Source organism: Macaca mulatta, chromosome 8 (genome assembly GCF_049350105.2).
Source record: "Macaca mulatta isolate MMU2019108-1 chromosome 8, T2T-MMU8v2.0, whole genome shotgun sequence".
In the NCBI taxonomy this organism is placed as follows: Eukaryota; Metazoa; Chordata; class Mammalia; order Primates; family Cercopithecidae; genus Macaca; species Macaca mulatta.
Genome location: NC_133413.1, coordinates 31,844,419 through 31,864,779, shown reverse-complemented (window position 1 = coordinate 31,864,779; position 20,361 = coordinate 31,844,419). Strand labels below are relative to the sequence as shown.

At 40.9% G+C, this 20,361-nt stretch overlaps 1 protein-coding gene across 2 annotated transcripts in view; it reads right to left on the bottom strand.

Annotated features, from left to right (window-relative positions):
• The window catches only part of LEPROTL1 (leptin receptor overlapping transcript like 1), a 43,665-nt gene extending 28,804 nt beyond the window's left edge, over positions 1 to 14,861 (bottom strand). Inside the window, 4 exon segments of one of the 2 annotated variants that reach the window (NM_001266983.2) lie at positions 2,451 to 4,794; positions 5,650 to 5,836; positions 8,185 to 8,260; positions 14,744 to 14,861. In NM_001266983.2, coding sequence (NP_001253912.1) covers positions 4,678 to 4,794; positions 5,650 to 5,836; positions 8,185 to 8,260; positions 14,744 to 14,759 — 396 coding nt within the window. In that variant the 5' untranslated portion in view covers positions 14,760 to 14,861 and the 3' untranslated portion in view covers positions 2,451 to 4,677. 2 annotated transcript variants of the gene reach the window in all.
• Positions 14,862 to 20,361: the final 5,500 nt, after the last annotated feature.

The window sequence follows — 20,361 nt, the reverse complement described above, 5'->3', positions numbered from 1 at the left end:
AAAATGCTGCGATTACAGGTGTGAGCCACTGCGCCCAGCCTCTACTGTCTTTTGAAGTAAAATAAAAATTCTGATTCTGCCCCCACTACACACACACACACACAGACACACACACACACACACACACACACACACACACACACACACACACACACACACGGAGTACTGCCTCTAAATACAAAACTCCCCAGAATTACAGTTGAAAGATAAATGCTTTATGGTCATAATCTCTCACTCATAGAAACAGGTTTGGATTTTCTCTGTTCCCACCACCCTCTGCTGGAATTTACAAGCTTAACAGTAAATATTTGAATCGCTGTGACTAACCATGTGTATGGGCATAAGCCACATAAATCACAGATGAATTCAAATAATCTTCAAGAGACTGGAAGCAAACCATACAGTCTAAAGTTTCTTGTAAAAATAATCTGTAAATCTGTCTTCATCCCTAAACTTTTAGTAACTAAACACAAAGGGTGAAGTGAGATATAAGACCCCAGAAATCAGATAAAGGTCTATGAGTATCTTGAGCTCAGAATAAGCCCTACATTAAAGCGTAGTAAACTTAATAATAAGGCTTCTTCCGCTGCACAGCACGGGAACACCTCCTTACGTGGTGCTCCTTTTGCAATCTCAGATGATCTAGTATACAGTTAAAAATTAATTTTGTTTTCTTAAAAAAGCCTTTCAAGAGGAAGAATACCTATCACAAAGCATTTCATTTGTGCAAGAGGTAGGAGGCACCCTAATTAAGTTCACTGACGTTGTACTGTGTACAGAAATGTTACATAATTGATTTAATAAGCTTGATTGCCTTATTTTTTTCCTTGACCACTTTCCACTCTTCCTAATATACTGTAAATCAGCAACTTGGAAACAAAATAAGTTAAGGGGTGCTAGAAACAAATACTCAGTTGTACGAAAAGGATCAAAAACACAATTCCAGAAAACTACAGGTCTGCAGCCACTTACGATTGGGGGGGGACATAGTTTATGATGATAGTCCTAAATTACCAAGGCAAAATTAAAGTGGTTTAATATATTCTAAGAAAGCACAAGTGTACGATCCACTTAATACGTTCAAACGATTACAGTAAAACAAACATTAGTTCTTAGTAAGTTAAGCTTCATTGATCTGAAATATTTACCTACAGGATATGTCTTCTTCCTTGGGAATGCCATAAAATGAACAGACCTGTAATAAAATCAGAGCTCCTAATCTTCACTGAAAGAAAGGGCAATACAAGATTATAGGGAAGAAATACGAATTTCAATTTCCCACCAATCGTATACATCATAAAGCATCCTGGGACCTAAAACACACATATCACTTAACAATAATGTGTTGCTTGTTAACTTTGGTGCATTGATTAAAAGTTATCTGAAACTTAAGAATCTAGTCACATTCAATATAAATATCCTAGACTTTAGAAATCTGGATTATTTTGGCTAAGTGTGGTGGCTCACGCCTGTAATCCCAGCACTTTTTTCGGGGAGGTAGTGGCCAGGAGTTTGAGACCAGTGTGGCCAACATGGCAAAACCCCGTCTCTACAAAAAATACGAAAGTTAGCCCGGCGTGGTGGTGCACGCCGATAATCTCAGCTACTCAGGAGGCTGAGGGGGCAGGGGGATCACTTGAGGCCAGGAGTTTGAGACCAGTGTGGCCAACATGGCAAAACCCTGTTTCTACAAGAAATATAAAAATTAACCAGGTATGGTGACCCATGCATGTAATCCCAGCTACTTAAGAGGCTGAAGCACGAGAATCGCTTGAACCTAGGAGGCAGAAATTGCAGTGAGCAGAGATTATACCACTGGACTACAGCCTAGGCACAAAGCAAATCTCAAAAAAAAAAAAAAAAAACTGGATTATTTTGACAATGACCCCAAAATCATATTAGAGCAGACATTTAGTGTCCATGGCCTAACTTTTTAAAGTATATGATGAGATTATAATTAGGACAATTTGGGACATGACTAATGTTTGAAAAAAAAGAACAGTACTTTTCTCTCTTCATAGTGTACCAAACAGAAACATTTTTTGTTTAAAATGTTCACAAAAAGTAACATGCTATAATAATGAGTGGTAATAAAATACATAGTAAGTAGTCATAAAAATGTTCTGAAAATTTAAGAACAGGTAGGACCTTGCCTTTAGATCAGTAGTAGTCTTAAATGTCAACAAAACCTTCTATGACTGTTTTTGTAAAAGATTTTATAAAAATTCTACTTCCCAGATTACCAATCCTTTTACTATAGCTCAAAATCACAGGGCTGCATAGTAATATCTGTTACTATGGTTTCCATTTTATTTTGGAATGGAAACTTCTGCAAGTCTAACATTACACCAGTGTCATCTTGCTTTATATCACATTATTAAAATGGTTAATGCACTTTACAACAAAAGCGTGCAATATATTTTCATTTCAAAAACACCCACAAACTAAAATAGGTATTTAAAATCTTTATTGTTTCATCATCAAAAGTTTTCATTCCATAGAAGAATGGTAATGCTGTATCAGTGCATATTCTATGGAAAATTCATATCTCAAGTAACTAGCCTAGAAATCAGAGACAGCACTATGTCAAGCTAGTGTACAAGGTCAAAGACACAATGCTGCCAATGCAATTAGTATATAGAAAGAATATGCAGCTGTTAGAAAAAGAGTCTATGGCCAAGTGGATAAAACAGTAGCAGTGCACTGCACTGACATCTAGAACAGAAAATGGGGAAGGACTAGAGAATGCACTTCCTGCAAAAAAAGTCCAGTAGATCACAGGCACAAAGAGTTCCCAACTGTCTCACCAGCTGTCTAATTCATGTGTACCTGCACCTTCCTCTTCAAGTCTGAACATTATAATACCACAAGCCACTTTCAGCCTCAAGTGTGAAGGCTCCAGCCACATGCCAATATTTCATCCTGATATTTCATCCTGCTTCCCGTCATCTCGTATCTAAAAGTCATGGCTTAAGTTAGGCAATAACACCTGTGGCTTTAGGCATCTTTAGTAAAAATGGTGAACAAACCCCAAATTTATTCCCATTTTCTTGAGAAATAAACTTCATAAAACAACAAAAGATAGCTGTCATGATTACTGAGTTTTGGCTGATGGCGAAATAATTTTTATGTAAGTATACTGAATAAACATACAAACAAATATTCTTAACAAAATACTGTCAGACCAACTTGAATGTTTTTATAACCCACTCCCGAAAAAAGTCCTGATAATTGTTAGATGTAAACGACCACTATAAATTGATCATGCCTAGTTACTGGGAATTTTTTGGTCACGTATGTTTCTGAAGCTGCTATATAGCTGGACTTGGCTACTTTGCATTAACTCACACAACAAATGCCTTTTTTAAGGAAACAGCAGATCTATCATGATGAAATCAAAATCAAAACAGTTCAGAGGTATACAGGAGACTTGTCTTAAATACTTTTAAATTACATATGATATAACCTTAGAGAATAAGAACTACCATTACCATGGTCTAAATCTTAAACTGTTAATGCATGAATTATCTGTAAGACTAACAAGTTACTTGTTAATCATGGCAAGGCCTTGTCGGGGAGGGGGCATTCTGAATGTACGGCATAGCAATTATTTTCCAGGTAAGTAAACACTTCTAAGTGTTATTAAACTATATTTGAAAAGTTATTTTATGTAATATATACAACATACAAAATAAGTCAAGAGGAGGAAGCAGAGGAAGGTTTTCTGGCATATATGATGCAAACATACAACTGTCCCTCATCAGTAGTGGTTCCATGTATGTCCATTTTAACAGGGTAAAACATGAAAGGTTGATAGGAGATCACAAAATTCACTTACAAATAGAAACAGGATTCAAAAACTGGAATTTCAATGTCATTTCTTCCCATATTGCAACTCACTCTAACGATAATAAACATAAATAAAAACCTTATCTCAAAAATCTGTTTTTACACCCTTACCTCAAAGTTTAACATAAATTCTTCTAACAATTGAGAAGAAAAGTACTCCTCTGTAGCAATTCCATAAAATAATTTTCAATTCACAAAACACCTGTCATTAGTAAAACCAGCAACCCTTATGGAGGGCATGGGCATTAACACTTGGCCCCTCTGAGGTATAAATGCAGCTATATTTGCACTGAGTATATAGTCTATAACGTATGCCAACCATCTGAACCATCTGCATGTCTGCATAACATTGGGAGTGATGTCATCCTGACTGATTGAAAACTTATTTTTACAATTTTTTGTAATAATGGAGGCTAAATAATTTTAAGAGAAAAGATGTACTTGCCCAGTAATAGAGCCGGCAGAATTCTGAATTCCTAACCAATGTAAATGATTACATTAAAAAAGTGTTTAACATTGCATATTGATTCCAAAAAAATCAACCAAACAGGAAAAACACATAAATATTTAAATTCAGCAGGACGCCACAAAAAGCATACTATAGATAAGTGTGAAATCAGTCAGGCTTTTCCAAAAGAGAAAATCCTTTTAATCCTTCAGCAAGTCTCTGTGAAAATAGTACGCTTACAATAAAAGTGAGAAGGGAGCACCTAAAATACCCCCAACAGGCTTGCTATATCATTCAGCATTAACTGCCCCGTCTCCTGTGTGCGTGAATGGCCAACGAATGACAGGAAGTCCATTTGACAATAGTTCAGTAATTTCTTTTCACCACTGCTGCCAGCTGAAGTCGTCGTTGCTTCCAAAGACCAAGAAAAAGCCTAGTATAGTTGCAAAGATGACTGTGTTTCCTGTGAGAACAAGTGCACAAGCTCCCCACTCAATCTATGGAAATAAGATACACTCAGTTAACAGGCATGAAAAACAAAAGGAAAATGAAAAAAAAAAAAGGCTCCAGTTGTGTCCTAATTATGATCTAAAAGAAACATGGCTTGTAACAGTAATTGTTACAGTGCTGAACACATACTTAGTGGTACTTTTATACTGTTTTATATTGTTTTCATTTACCATTGGTTCCTTTAAAAAGAAAGTCATGAAATGACCATTCAAAAACAAGCTTGACTTCTGGGCTACGATGAAGCAGCATAAAATTCTACAAGTTTCTGTTTATAAAGGAATATGCTTACTCTTCCTTAATCTAAAAATCTGTCTAGAGTAGATTAAATTTTAGCATATCACAGATGGAAACACACCCGTGTACATTCTTTTGAAGGGGTGGGAAAACAATTGCCTTCTCCATATGGCTGTCTTCTCTACCTCCCCAGAGATGAAGGCGCCAAGTGTGGATCAGTAAGTTTGGGAGGAAGAACTGAGTACCCATAGCCAGCCCCTTCCCCTCTTCAGTGCTCTTCCGCCTGCAGAGCACATACATCTTTTTCAAGTCTTCCAGATTTTAAGTTTTACAGGATAGGCCTGGGTTGTTCAGCACCAGGGGAGTTGATATGCTCAACTCTGACAGTTAAGTATTAGCAAGCCAACAGCTGCTGCAGATCCAAGCCACGTTCTCAAATATCTCTTTTTTTAGTTAACAAGAACAAACAATAAAGTGAGATTTTAATCTCTGTCTTCTAGGCTCTTATGTCTTTCATCTCTTTTCATGTCATTAACAAAAACTTTGCTTGAGAAAAATGTAACACATGTTCAATATAAAATCATCAATGGAAGAAGATAATCACTTACCAGATGCGCTCTGGCAAATACAATAGGGAGTCCAAAAGCTGACACAACAATGCCTGTTGTAAGAAAGATGGCAAGTTCCTTACAAGCGTTACTCATAGCATCTGTATCATCCACTAATCTTCTTGCTATGCAGTATGGAATAGGTGAAAGGATGTAAAAAAATAGAACAAAGAGGGGCCAGTATTTGCTAGAAAAAGAAAAATAAGTTAATGTAATTTTTGCTATGTCATTTTCCTACACACAAAATATGGTCTTTTTAAAAAAATCAAGATTCATTCCCTTGACTTCTAATGGATGATACCCAAACTTAGCATAAAGCTGAAGCAACCCTAAACTTAACTTCCCTTACATCACAAGGAACTCCCAAATTACAGAAATCAAAATACAGAAAAGAAGCTAAAAGTAATTTTGAACACTTTCAGTCAGAATATAGAATTTATCACAATAAAAACAGATGGCTTTTACTCTACCATCTAGTTAATTGTATTGTACCACAGTCATTTCCTGGTTTTGGTAACTACAGTTATGTAAGATCTTACGACTCTGGCAAGCTGTGTGGAGGGTACAGGGGATCTCTGTGTATGATTTTTGCAACTTCTTCAGAATCTAAAATTGTTTCAAAATAAAAAGTTAAAAAGGAAATACATGCCCTTAAAACTACCATAGAATAAAATACATACCATGGTGGAGATCTGATTATACAGAGGCTAATGATAAGCAGCTATTTATGTTTCCTAAATTTATTTTTATTTTTTTGAGACGGAGTCTGGCTCTGTTGCCCAGGCTGGAGTGCAGTGGTGTGATCTCGGCTCACTGAAACTTCTGCCTCCTGGGTTCAAGTGATTCTCCTGCCTCAGCCCCGCTGACTAGCTGGGATTACAGGCGTGTGCCACCATGCCCTGCTAATTTTTGTATTTTTAGTGGAGATGAGGTTTCACCATGTTGGCCAGGCTGGTCTTCAACTCCTGAGCTCAGGGGATCCACCCGCCTAGGCCCCCCAAAGTGCTAGGATTACAGGTGTGAGCCACTGTGCCTGACCATTTCCTAAACATTTTAAGAAAAAAAATTAAAAATTGAATATATGCTTAAGAAAAATAATTTAAACAGTACAAAAGCACAAAAAGTAAAGACTAAAAGTTCTCCAAATCTCCTCTTGCCCACTCTCCTATTGAGCTTCTCGGGGACTCTTCCACATTTCCACATAAACTTTAAAATATGAATGGGTCCCTGCAGTTTCCTAACAGTGTGTCTTGAACATATTCACATGTTCGCACTTACAGCTCTTCCTCATTCTTTTTAAGACTGCCTTGTATTTCCATTAATAGATTTACTATAATGTAACCATTTTTCTTCTGAAGGACATTTAGGATATTTCCAGAATTTTTTTTTGGCTCTTATAAATAAGGCTCAGATGAACAAAACAAAACCAAAAACCAAAAAACAAGGCTGCTTGAACATCCATACTCTCCCCCACTAAATGTATCCATGTAAACATCTGCAAGTGGGTTTGCATGAGTGAAAGGGCTACCTCAAAGAATATATACTTTGAGAGCTACAAGCAAACTTATCTCCAAGAAAACTACCTATGTGTACTCCCCCACAGCACAAAAGAGTGTCTGCTTGCACTGTCTCTTGTCTTTGCCAATGGATTTGGCTTAGTTTTCAGTGAAGCTGGGGATATTTTTATATGCTTATTAGCAATTTGTAGTTCTCTTTTTATATTTTTTTTCTATTGAGTTGTCCATTGTTTTCTAATTTATCTAAATGTTAAAATGTTAACTTTGAGAAGTTCTTTCTATCCTAAGGAAAGCAATATTTGTTTTTTTGTTTTTTTTTGGAAACGGAGTCTTGCTCTGTTGCCCAGGCTGGAGTGCAGTGGCGTGATCTTAGCTCACTGCAACCTCCGTCTCCTGGGTTCAGGTGATTCTCCTGCCTCAGCCTCCCGAGTACCTGGGACTACAGGCATGCGCCACCATGCCTGGCTAATTTTTTTTTTTGTATTTTTAGTAGAGATGGGGTTTCACCATGTTAGCCAGGCTGGTCTCGAACTCCTGACCTCAGGCAATCCTCCCACCTTTGGCCTCCGAAAGTGCTGGGATTACAGGCGTGGGTGAGCCACCACACCCGGCCGGAAAGTAATTGTTTACATATCTTTTTTTTTTTTAGTCATTTGTGCTTTGACTGCTTATGGCATTTTTTTGCAAAAAGACATTTTAAATTTTCTTGTAATTAGTATTATCAATAGGTGTTAAAAACTGAGCAGGAGGGCTGAGGTACTGTGTAGCTATCCTGCCATTGCAGACTCAGCAGTAGTGAAAGAGCAGGTAACAGCCAAAAGTCTTATTTGCATTTTGGTGTCCTAAAATCTTTAGAAACAAATTTTAAGTGATGATTTTTACAAAGGTATGTGTTTGGTAAGTGAACATTTCTCTGCTTTACTTTTACAGTAGTGAAAAAAAAAAAACACTTTTTTTAAGCTTTAAAAGTAGAAAAATTTTACCCTTAAATATTCAGAAAGACAAACATTTTACATACTTGTATATTGGAAGGGCACATCCAAGCATCAAAAACATCAGTCCGATTGCTCCTCCAAAGGACAAACTAATTAAAGCTGCAAAGCAAATAAGAAGTGCAATAGGAATATAAATTAGTTAAATAAATATTTTTATTAATATCAGCAGTCTGAATATTATCTGTAACCTCAGAAGCAAAAATCCCTCAAACGTATTAATAGCAAGTTGCCATCAAAAGTGTAAGTTATCTAGTCTTAGAATAAGTCTTCTGTGGCATCTTCAGGGCAAAATAAAGTGACATTGACTTTTCTTGTTTTGTTTTGTTTTTGAGATGGAGTTTCACTCTTGTTGCCCAGGCTGGAGTCCAATGGCTCGATCTTGGCTCACTGTAACCTCCACCTCTCAGGTTCAAGTGATTCTCCTGCCTCAGCCTCCTGAGTAAGGTGGGATTACAGGCATGCACTACCATGCCCTGCTAATTTTCTATTTTTAGTAGAGACAGGGTTTCTCCATGTTGGTCAGGCTGGTCTCGAACTCCCGACCTCAGGGGATCCACCTGCCTTGGCCTCCCAAAGTGCTGGGATTACAGGCATGAGCCATCGCACCCAGCCAGGGACATTGATTTTTAAAGCTCTAACCTATTGCTAGTACCCCACCATATTCCCCAATTGCTGGTTCCCTTTCTAGAGTCACAGTCCACAGGCTCAATGCTCTTCTGGGCATTAGAATTATATTTACTTCACAGATCACTACAGTTTTGAAAAGCTGTATATGGAGAAACTCCACATTCTCAAGTTTACTGCACTTTAAAAGCCTCATACTATAGGAAAACCTCTTCTAATCAGCTCCTGTTTCTTGCATATATACTCTCAATGTGCATAAAACTGACCAGAAAAAATGCCTGAAGATATCTGTAGTTAATGATTTTAATCAATTAATTTTGTTGCAGATCTTTAAATCGTTTGCAAAAGTAGAGCTGGGTTTCCTTCCCTAATCTACATTAGAAAATCTGTAGGATAACGGGTTATAATCCCTCTGAGGTATCACTATTTTAAGGTGTTATTATAAGCAATAGATGCATTCTACAGGTGAAATATAGTTTCTAAAGCTACACACACACACACACACACACACACACACACACAGAGTAGTACATTTTAAGGTGCTCTCACATGTTAGTGAATAGAAACAACTTTCTTGAATAGGCATAGTTAATCAATGACCTAGACTAAAGCAAAGAAATAAATGATAGCCGAGTGCAGTGGCTCATGCCTGTAATCCCAGCACTTTGGGAGGCCGAGGTGGGCAGATCACGAGGTCAGGGGTTTGAGACCTACCTGGCCAATATGGTGAAACCCTGTCTCTACTAAAAATACAAACAATTAGCTGAATGTGGTGGCACATGCGTGTAGTCCCAGCTACTCGGGAGGCTGAGGCAGGAGATTTGCTTGAACCCGGGAGGGGGAGGGAGGTTGCAGTGAGCCTAGACTGTGCCTTTGCACTCCAGCCTGTGCAACAGAGCAAGACTCCATCTCAAAAAATAAATAATAATAAATTTATGATGAGTTCTATATAATCTGTATTTCTACAGTTACAGTGGCTAAGAAAATAACTAGTTTTGTTGTTGTTAGGCCATTTTATTAAAATTCAGAAGTTAAAATTCGAAACATTTGAAGAAGGTCTAAAAGTTACCAGGACAAAGGCTAACAAAGAGAAACCAAAATGAACAGGAAACAGGTTAAACTTTGCCAAGTACTACTGATACACTCTGCAGAACTAAAATGGTTGTAATCAAGGACGCCCAATGACATAGTGGCTTGGCAGATTTAGTTTTTGGTTAGATCGCTGATGCAGGTGATGTTAACCCCGAACACAGTCACTTAGTCCTGAACACCATTCTATTTCCAGCTATAGGAAAAGAATTGCATTTTTATTTTACAGCAAACGAGGCACTTCAAGTTTACAGGGGAATGCAATATAAACTGTAAGGAAAATTACAGAATTTACCATTTGTTTTCTTCAGTTCCAAACTGGTTCTCATGACCGGGCCCTGCCCGCCTCTCTTGTGATGTGTCACACCAGACTACTACAGTGTCCCTGAACCCTCACTTTAGTTACACTGGCCCTCTTTCCTTTCCTGGAAATCAGCAGTCTCGCTCACTCACGTGGCCTGGGCATACTGTGTCCCTTCTGCCTCGGACATTTTTTTCATTCACTGAAGAAATATTCACTGAGCACTAAATATGTGACAAGCACTGGGGATACAACAGTGAACGACACATGGCCCTTTCCCACTCCTCTCCACTTTCTTCCAACTTAACTCCTGCTTTTCCTTCAGATCTCAGCCTCCCGGATAGCTGGGACTCGAGGCACACGCCACCATGCCCAGCTAATTTTTTTTTTTTTTTGTATTTTTAGTAGAGATGGGGTTTCACCATGTTGGTCAGGATGGTCTCAATCTCTTGACCTTGTGATCTGCCCGCCTCAGCCTCCCAAAGTGCTGGGATTATAGGCGTGAGCCACCGCACCTGGCCCCAATGAAGTTTTTCCAAACCTTCTGACTAGACCAATTCCCCGTTATATTCATTTATTCATTCCTCTAACAAACATCTATGGACCACCTAATGTGTGTCAGATACTGTTCTTGCTACTGGAGACAGAGCAATGACAACAATCAAAGCTTTTGCTCTCACGGAGCTTATGTTCTAGTGGGAGAAGAAAATGATTTTTAACAAGCAAGCAAATAAATGTCAAGTGATGACAAATGTCAGGGAGAGTAAGGGATATTAGTGCTAGTCTAGACACAGTGGCCAGGGAAGGCATCTCTGATGAGGAATCACCTAAGCAGAGATCTGTGTGAAGGGAGGGAGGAAATCACATGGATATTTGGGATGAGTATTCCAGGCAGAGACCCATGTATGCTGAGGCCCTCTGTTCACTGAATGCCTCTCCTTTGCTCAGTTATTAGCTGTGATTTCCTACTGGTTTGTATTTTGTCTTTCCTTCTCAACTGTCCATTTCATGAGAAGGGGGAGCAAGTTTTTCTGTTGTGATGGTCGTGCCCTGGCTCTTAACACTCAACAAATATTTGTGGAATGAATGTAGCAGAGTGGAAGCAGCATGGAACTGACAGTAAGCAGGGTCTGAGGCCCTAACAGCTACTAACTAGTTGTCCAAGTAATTTATGAGTCTCAGTTCTTCCTTCTTTAAAAGGACAGTTGGACTAGATCTTAAAAGCAGATAATTTTCTGAACACTAAAGGTACTATTAAGACAGCTAAGTCCATTACTAAAAATACTACCTAGTAACACCTCCATCATTCAGAAGCCATTTATATGCAACTTAGAATCCTGGAGAAAACAAAGGCCACTAAAAAAAGACAAAATAGATGTTACAAAGCCCATACACTAAAGCCAACATTCTCTATAAAAAGACCCTTAAGTTCTTATTTATATTAATTCATTTTCGTGACACAGTTGTTAGGTAGGAATTCAGAGGACAACACATTTTTATTTTAAAGAATCACCTATGCTCACTTATATATTTTTCAATACGTAAATCATACACCCAGAACAAAAATTAAGTAAAAAGGAACTTTCCCTTCCCAAAAGTAATCACTATTACCTGTATACCTTGTGACACAAAATTTTCTAAGTTTGATTATCTTGCTTCCCACACTGAAACAAATGGGAACTAGGAGAAAGAATTGCATACAAGTAAGAATTGCCCTCTGACAGAAGGCAGGAAGCAAAGAAAAAAATATATATATATTTAAACCAGGAAGAAAAATCTCAAAAAGCATGTTTATGGTAATCTCTGCAAGAGGCAAGCCACCTTAGGACCATGATGGCCTCTGAAGGTGACTGTTCTGTGACAGAGAACAGTCATTCATGTTCTTATCAAAAAAGAAAGTCTAAATTCTTTGACTATACTCTTGCAAAGTTAATGAAAAATGATTCCTTAAAAAAAAACAAACAAGGTCTAAAATGAGATAAGGCTCAAGTATCAAAAAATAATTTAAAAAACATAAACCAATGTTGTCTTCTTATAAGTGTTATGAATAGGAATACTGGAATAACTTTAATATATTTATTTATGCCTGAGATTCCAGTTCCTTGTAAACGCTGTTGTATCATGAAAAAGTAAGTTTCTTGGAATTGTTTGGGGGAATTAAGATACCTTGAGATAATACTTCCATTCCATTAAATAGTAAATATAATATATATACTATATATAATTATATATATTATTGTATATGTAATATATATGTATAATAATAATATATGTATATAATATATAATGTATATTATATAATATATAATTTTATTTCATATATAATTTAATATATTATTTTTTTTTGGGGGGGGGAAGGAGTCTCACTCTGTTGCCCATGCTGGAGTGCAACAGCGCGATCTTGGCTCACTGCAACCTCCACCTCCCAGGTTCAAGCAATTCCCTGCCTCAGCCTTCTGAGTAGCTGGGATTACAGGTGCCTGCCACTATGCCCGGCTTTTTTGTATCTTTAGTAGAGACGGGGTTTCACCATCTTGGACAGGCTGGTCTTGAACTCCTGACCTCGTGATCCACCCCGTAGAGACGGGGTTTCTCCATGTTGGTCAGGCTGGCCTCAAACTCCCAACCTCAGGTAATCTGCCCGCCTCGGCCTCCCAAAGTGCTGGGATTACAGGCGTGAGCCACTGTGCCGGGATTAAATACTAAATTTTTAAAAAAATATTCATAACACAGTTATGATGTGACATCTCATCTCCCAGTCATATCGAATAAGGTAGCCAATTAGAGTTTAAATAAATTGCTTATCAGTATTCTCAAAACTTGCAGTTTCTTCAATCTTATGAAATTGGCAACTGCCTAGTTTATATATACATTTCATCATTTGTATACAAACTGTTTCTTAAATGACACATCAACAAGGCAAGAATTCATAGAGTAATTGTGTGATGCAACATTTGGAAGGCAAAGCTTAGATAAGTCTGGTTTCTACTCCCAAAGCCTCTAGGCTAGGGATGGAGCAGCCCAATTAGCTAGAAAAACTCTCTAGAGACAAGATGCTGACTCTGTGATTACAAAGAAATTAGAGTAGAAGGAGGGACCACTTCTCTAACCTGGGAGTTACCAGAAAATCCAATATATCAAAAAGTAATAGACAAATGGCTCAAGAAATGCCTAATGGTCTCTAATTATAGCAACACTCCTTCCTAATATAAAGATGATATTAGGCCAAGAGAAAGAAACATACTGACTCACACCAACCAGAAAATCCTGCTGAAATCAAAAGTGCAATTCACCTGAGGCACCTTCGTCAGTTTAATGCAGTATTTCCCTAGGTCTGGAGAAGTAAATTACAGAGCGATTTTCTTAAGAGATTCCCGCATTAATGACACTGAAGAAACGGGGAAGAACAGGGAAACAGGCAACATCCTAAAAACCACAGCAATTCACAATAACTGCCTTTCACATAAGGGTTTAAAAGAGTCTATTATAGTTCAAAATGAGATTACAAAAAGTATCCCAGTTGCTTAAATGACAAGGTTTTATATGGGAAATGAAATGTTTCCAGACATTGAAAATAAACAAGAAACAGTAAGACCGACCCTGAGAAAAAAAACTCGATTAAGTTTTCCTTAGAGAAGAAAAAATACAAAGAAAACCACTGCTCCCAAAGTAGTTCCTGCTTCCTGCCTGACTGCCCTTCTACAAAGCGGCAGGTCAAGAAATCAATGTAATTAGTAAGCAGTAGTTGAAAACTTTGCTTCTCATCACACTGACAACAAAACTACCTAACATTTGGAACAAATGCGACATCCCTTTTTTTAAAAAAGAAAATACATGAATAAGCCAATAGTTTTTCATTAAGTTGTAACACTATTTTATCTTCTTAAAAAAAAAAAAAAAAAAGAAATACTTCGCAATTTGAAAAAGCCTCAGGGTGCAACTGCGGAGAGGGAAGTGAGCCAAGAGCACTCTGGGGTCGCTACGGGATCCACTCTAGGGTCCAGACACCGCAGATGAAAATGCACCGGTTTCGGGAGCCTGTAAAGCTTCGGGCGCGGGCGGCCGGGGTGGACGTGGGGCTCGAGGTTTCGGGGAGACCCGTGCAGTGACCGCAGCCCGCACTTGTGCCTTTCGGTGGGAAATGACTGGTTTTCCATAGCTGGCATCTCCAGCAGCCTCAGCCTCCTCAATCCCACGCTCTGCCTGCCTCTCTCTTGGATGCAAACTCCTGCAAAACGTGTGTGGCCGCCCAAGTCGCGACGGGACTCCTCACTGACCGCCAACCACTTCATATTTTGTCCGGGGTACGATGGGTGGGAGAGAGGCTGCCGAAATCGGCAGAAAGTGGGGGCTGTCGGGGGAAGCCGGAGTCGCAACCGTCCCTTGCCTGAGGGCGCCGCGCCCACCTCCGGGCCAAGGGCAGGGCCGGGGCGGGGGTCGCTTCCCCGAAGCAGGGACCCCCACGCGCGCGCCCGGGCCCAGAGGAGAAGTGCGGGGGCTGCGTGGGACCCCCGGCCCATCTTCCCCGGCGGGCCCCAGCCCTCCTGCGTCCCGCACCCCAGGCCCACCTTTGATGCCTGCCATGGCGGTGACGTCGCTCCTGGCTCCACGACCCGAGGCGGCGGCGGCGGCGGCGGCCAGGAGACCCAAGACGCTAAGGCGGCCAGACAACACCCGGAAGTGCGCGACGCAGCACTTCCGCCGGCGGCTCCGGCTTGCGCGGGGGCGCGGAAGCCGCGCCAGGTTAGGCTGTGTGGCCGACCCCTGCCTCCCTTCTTGGCCGTTCTGCAGATCGCCGCCGGCCGAGGCTTATCACCGCCGGCCGAGGCTTGCCGCCGCCGCCCCGACTGGGGGAATGAGCCGGCGCCAGGTCTTGAATTCCCGTCAGGGCCGGTCTGGGGGCTCCCTGCTGAAGCCCCTGTAGCTGATCCCGCAACCTCCCGCGTGCTTTGGGAAGGGATCGCGGGTGGCGGCCGTCCTTTGGATGCACGTGTGATGGCTTTTGGCTTAATTTCACATTCTTTGTTTGTTTTTTGACACAGGGTCTCTGTCGCCCAGGCTGGAATGTGGTCACGGCTACTGCAGCCTCTATCTCCAGGGCTCAAGTGATTTTCTCACGTCAGCCTCGCAGTAGCTGGGACCACAGACACGAGCCACCATGCCTGGCTTTTGTTTTGTTTTGTTTTGTTTTTTTGTAGAGAGGGGGCGGGGTATGAGACTCTCACCTTGTTGCCCAAACTGGTCTCCTGAGCTCAAGGATCTGCCCTCCTCAGCCTCCCAAAGCGCGGGGATTACAGTGTGATACCCTACCTTGTTTTAACCTGATTGACTCTCTTAGCTGAGAGAGCCGGACAGACTCCATTTTGGTTTCTTCGCTTGCAGACCCTTGTCCCCCTCCCTTAAGGACATAACTGGTGTAAGCTGACTCCAAGCACATCCAGGAATGCGCTTATTGATAAGATACTGAGGCAAGCTTACCAGCAGCTCCTGGGAACGTGCTCAGTTGATGGTACCCAAAGCCCCTGCGTTTATCACTTTGTGATAATTTAAGACCCATGCACCTGGAACTGTTTATTTTCCTGTAACTGTTTCTGTAATCATTTATCTTTTAACTCTTTGCCTGTTCTGCTTCTGTAAATATTGCTTCAGCTAGACTCCTCCCCGATTTGGACCAAGGTATAAAAGGAAATCTAGCCCCTTCTTCAGGGCCAAGAGAATTTCGAGCTCTAGCCGTCTCTCGGTCGCCGGCAATAAAGGGCTCCTGAATTAGTCTCAAAGTGTGGTGTTTCCCTCGGTTACAACAGGTTTCGCCATGTTGGCTAGGCTGGTCTCAAACTCCTGGCCTCAAGTGATCTGCCCACCTGGGCCTCACAAAGTACTGAAATTACAGGCGTGAGCCACTGCGCCTGGCCCTCAAAAATTTTTTTTCTACTTATAAATATTTACATTTCCCAGACCAGGGAGAGGAGGCAACTCTTATGCCCCAGTAAACAGCATTTATTGGAGTCTGAAAACGTTACTAAAGTAGACCTTATCTTTCATTAGTTTCCCCCTATATATTTACCTTCTTACAATCTACTGCCCCTAGAAGTCCAAACCCTTTTGTTTGTCTACTTTTCCACAATGCATCACCCTTTGTTAAAATGATCCAAGGTTCCAGGCCTAATTACTTTTTGGGTTTTCACTTCTTTTTCTGTGAAGACTCCTTGTGCCTGCAAAATAAACCTTTTTTTTTCCCCCTGGTAATCTGTACTTTGTTAGTTTAATTCACAATTCTGCTTCTGAACCTAAGAGGGTAAAGGAAGTTTTTATCCTTTCCTACACTAGGAAAGATGGGTAAATAGTCCTATGAAAACTTTTGATTATGGCCGGGCGCGGTGGCTCACGCCTGTAATCCCAGCACTTTGGGAGGCCGAGGCGGGCGGATCACAAGGTCAGGAGATCGAGACCACGGTGAAACCCCGTCTCTACTAAAAATACAAAAAATTAGCCGGGCGCGGTTGTGGGCGCCTGTAGTCCCAGCTACTCGGGAGGCTGAGGCAGGAGAATGGCGTGAACCCGGGAGGCGGAGCTTGCAGTGAGGCGAGATCGCGCCACTGCACTCCAGCCTGGGCGACAGAGCGAGACTCCGTCTCAAAAAAAAAAAAAAAAAAGAAAACTTTTGATTATGATCTGCCAGGGAAAATTTCCCCCAAGGAGAGACAACACAGGGATGAATAAATGTGTTAATAGAGAAGGGAAAAGCCATCACAGGTGGCGGGGTGTGTTGTTTTTGTGTTTGTATGTGTGTGCGTGCATGTGTTTGTGTGTGTACGTGTGTGCGTGTTTGTGTGTGTGTTTGTGTGTGCATGGGTGTTCGTGTGTGTGCGTGTTTGTGTTGTGTGTGTGTGTCCTTGTGTTTGTGTGTGCGTCCGTGTGTTTGTGTGCATGTTTGTGTATGCGTGTTTGTGTGTGTGTGTTTGTGCCTGCGTGTATGTGCGTGTGTATGTGTTTGTGTGTTTGTATGTGCCTGCGTATGTGTGTGTGCGTGTTTGTGTGTGCACGTGTTTGTGTGTGCATGTTTGTGTGTGTGCCTGTGTGTGTGCGTGGTGTGTGTGCGTGTTTGTGTGTGTTTGTGTAATGTGTTTTTGTGTTTGTGTGTGTGTTCACGCGTGCGCATGCATGTGTGTGTGGTGGGGAGTTAGGAACTTTGGCAGCAAATGGAGCAAGGAGCTTGCTTGGTCCCTTGGAGAGAAAAGAGGTGGCCAACAGGGTTGGTCAAGGTTGGGGTGGGGCAGCATGCTTATATAGTAGGGCCATACACAAGGATTTTTGGCTTTTCTCTCTGAGCAATAAAAATCTTTTGAAGTTTTTAAAAGTAAGTAGGTGGGGGTGAGCTACATACGATTTGAATTTTTAATTTTTTTTCAGTCATCAGACTAAGATAAAGTGGCATATAAGACTTTGTTGAGTGAATGTTTAGAAGAGATATTTCCAATATGCTTTTAAATGAGAGCAACTGGGAAGTTTGAGGCATTACCCACTCCGCTTCTCTCTACTATTTCTAGAGTTGAATTACAATTTAAACAACAACAGCAACAACAAACAGGTCACTTCTTGAGTCAATGCACCAAATGAGTCTATGGGTGTTTTGTAGGAGAGTGGATTTTTTTCTGTTCAAGTTAGTGCAGAAAGATCTACCATCTCTTTCCTGTATCATGAAAAAAATTTTCATTCAAGGATGTGGTAACAAAACCACAAGGCACACTTGAACATATGCCATGGAAATGCACGCTGTTTACATGGAATCTGTGAGCCACCAGCTCCTTTCCCTAAACTACTGAAGCAGGCATATGCACCCTTCTCCCCAGCCATCTTGAATGGATAGGTAGAATTCCTGGAGAAGTGAATAATTCCATCTCACATGTCACCCACCACACCACCTTTTCTTGTTTTGTTCTGTGAACCCACAATATCTGAGACAGGTCTTAGTCAGTTTAGAAAGTTTATTTTGCCAGGGTTAAAGACGCACCCTTGACACGCCTCAGGAGGTTTTGATGACCTGTGTCCAAAATGGTTGGGGCACAGCTTGGTGTTACACATTTTGGGGAGACATGAGACAGCAATAACTGTATATAAGGTGTACATTGGTTCGGTCTGCGAAGGGGGACAACTCAAAGTAGGGAGGGGGCGTCCAGGTCATAGGTAGATAAGAGACAAATGGTTGCTTTATTTTTTATTTTTTATTTTTTTGAGACCAAGTCTTGTTCTGTTATCCAGGCTGCAGGCTGGAGTACAGTGATGCGATCTCGGCTCACTGCAACCTTCAACTCCTAGGCTCAACTGATTCTCCTGCCTCAGTCTCCCGAATAGCTGAGATTACAGGTGTCCACCACCATGCCCAGCTAATTTTTTTTTTTTTCTTTTTTGAGGCCGGAGTGCTGTGGCACCCTCTGTCTTCTGGGTTCAAGTGATTCTCCTGCCTCAGCCTCCCAAGTAGCTGGGATTACAGGCATGTGCCACCGCACACGGCTAATTTTTGTATTTTTAGTAGAGATGGGTTTAACCATGTTGGCCAGGCTGGTCTCGAACTCCTGAGCTCGAGTGATCCACCTGCCTCAGCCTCCCAAAGTGCTGGGATTATAGGCATGAGCCACCGTGCCCAGCCTCTTCTGAGTTTCTGATTAGCCTTTCACTGAATACACAATTTACAGGTATAGTCACTTACGCTTTAGTCTGGTTTAGTGAAAAGACAGGGCAAAGGAAGCAATCAGATAAGCATTTGTCTCACAGTGAGCAAAGGGTGACTTTAAGTTCTCTCTGTCCTTTGTCCACAAGGAATATCCTTGTGGGCAAATTGTGAGGTGGGTATATAGCTTTATTTTTTCATTTATTTTTATTATTTTTTAATTTTTTAATTTTATTATTTTGTTATTATTTTTATCTTTGTAGCTATCTTGTCTAGAATAACTACAAAGATAAATTTCCTCCTTTTTTTTTTCTTTTTTTTTTTTTGAGACAAGGTGTTATCCTGTTGCCCAGGCTGCAGTGCAGTGGTGCAGTCACAGTCATGGCAGCCTCCTGTGTTGGCAGCCACCACCTCCAGGGCTCAAGTTATCCTCCTGCCTCAGCCTCCCGAGTAGCTGGGACCACAGATATGCACCACCACTCCCTGCTAATTTTTTCGTTTTTGTAGAGGTGGGGTTTTGCCATGTTGTCCAGGGTAGTCTTGAACTCTGGGGCTCAAGAAATCCTCCCACTTTGGCCTCCCAAAGGGCTGGGATTACAGGTGTGAGCCACTACGCCCTGCCTGATTTCCTCTTTTCAGTACAAATGTGTTGGCATTACAGATGTCGTTGACAACATTCATGGGCAACTGGGATTACTCAGCAGGTTACAGGAATCTATATTCTTTTCTTCCGTGGTCACAGAATCCTAAGAGATTGTGCTCTTTATCTTTCCCATGAGATTCACAGTGTTTCCAGCACAAAAACACTCATTACTCTAATGACTATTTTTGGTTTACTGTTGTAGGGACCAGTCACTTGAGACCTTAAAAACAGTGTTTCCAAATGTTGTATTTCAAGGACCACCTAAAGCAGAGTACTTTGGGATGCTTTCCAAATTCTTGACTGCTACTCCAGACCTTCTGAATTTAGAAATCTTGTGGGTAAAGCCCGGAATCTAAAAATTTAACAAGCACCTCAAACGATTCCTATGCAAACTAAAGCAAAGCTTGAAAATCATTGTCTGAAAAAAGGTAGAATGTCAGTTTTCTTCACCAGTTTTCCAAGAGAACCCTGAATGCTAGTTAATGTCATATCCTTTAAATGTTCTCTATTGTTATGTAATAGCCAATTAGTGTTACCTTTCAGTTTTAATACTTCTTATACAGATGGTTTTCCATTTTCCAAAGTTAAATGGTAAAGATGAGAATGTGGATGAGAGGAAGGGAATTCTTGCTTTTTGAGCAGGTGCTATGTGCCTGGTGCTTTAGCATTCATCTCATTTAATCCTCTTCACAATTTTGTAAACTGGGAATTACTAACACTTACAGGTTGATTCAAAGAAAACTCAGAGAAAAAAAATATTTTTTTGAGTCAGGGTCTCACTCTGTCACCCAGGCTGGAGTGCAGTGGTATGATTTTGGCTCACTGCAACCTCTGCCTCCCAGGCTCAAGCTATCCTCCTGCCTCAGCCTCCCAAG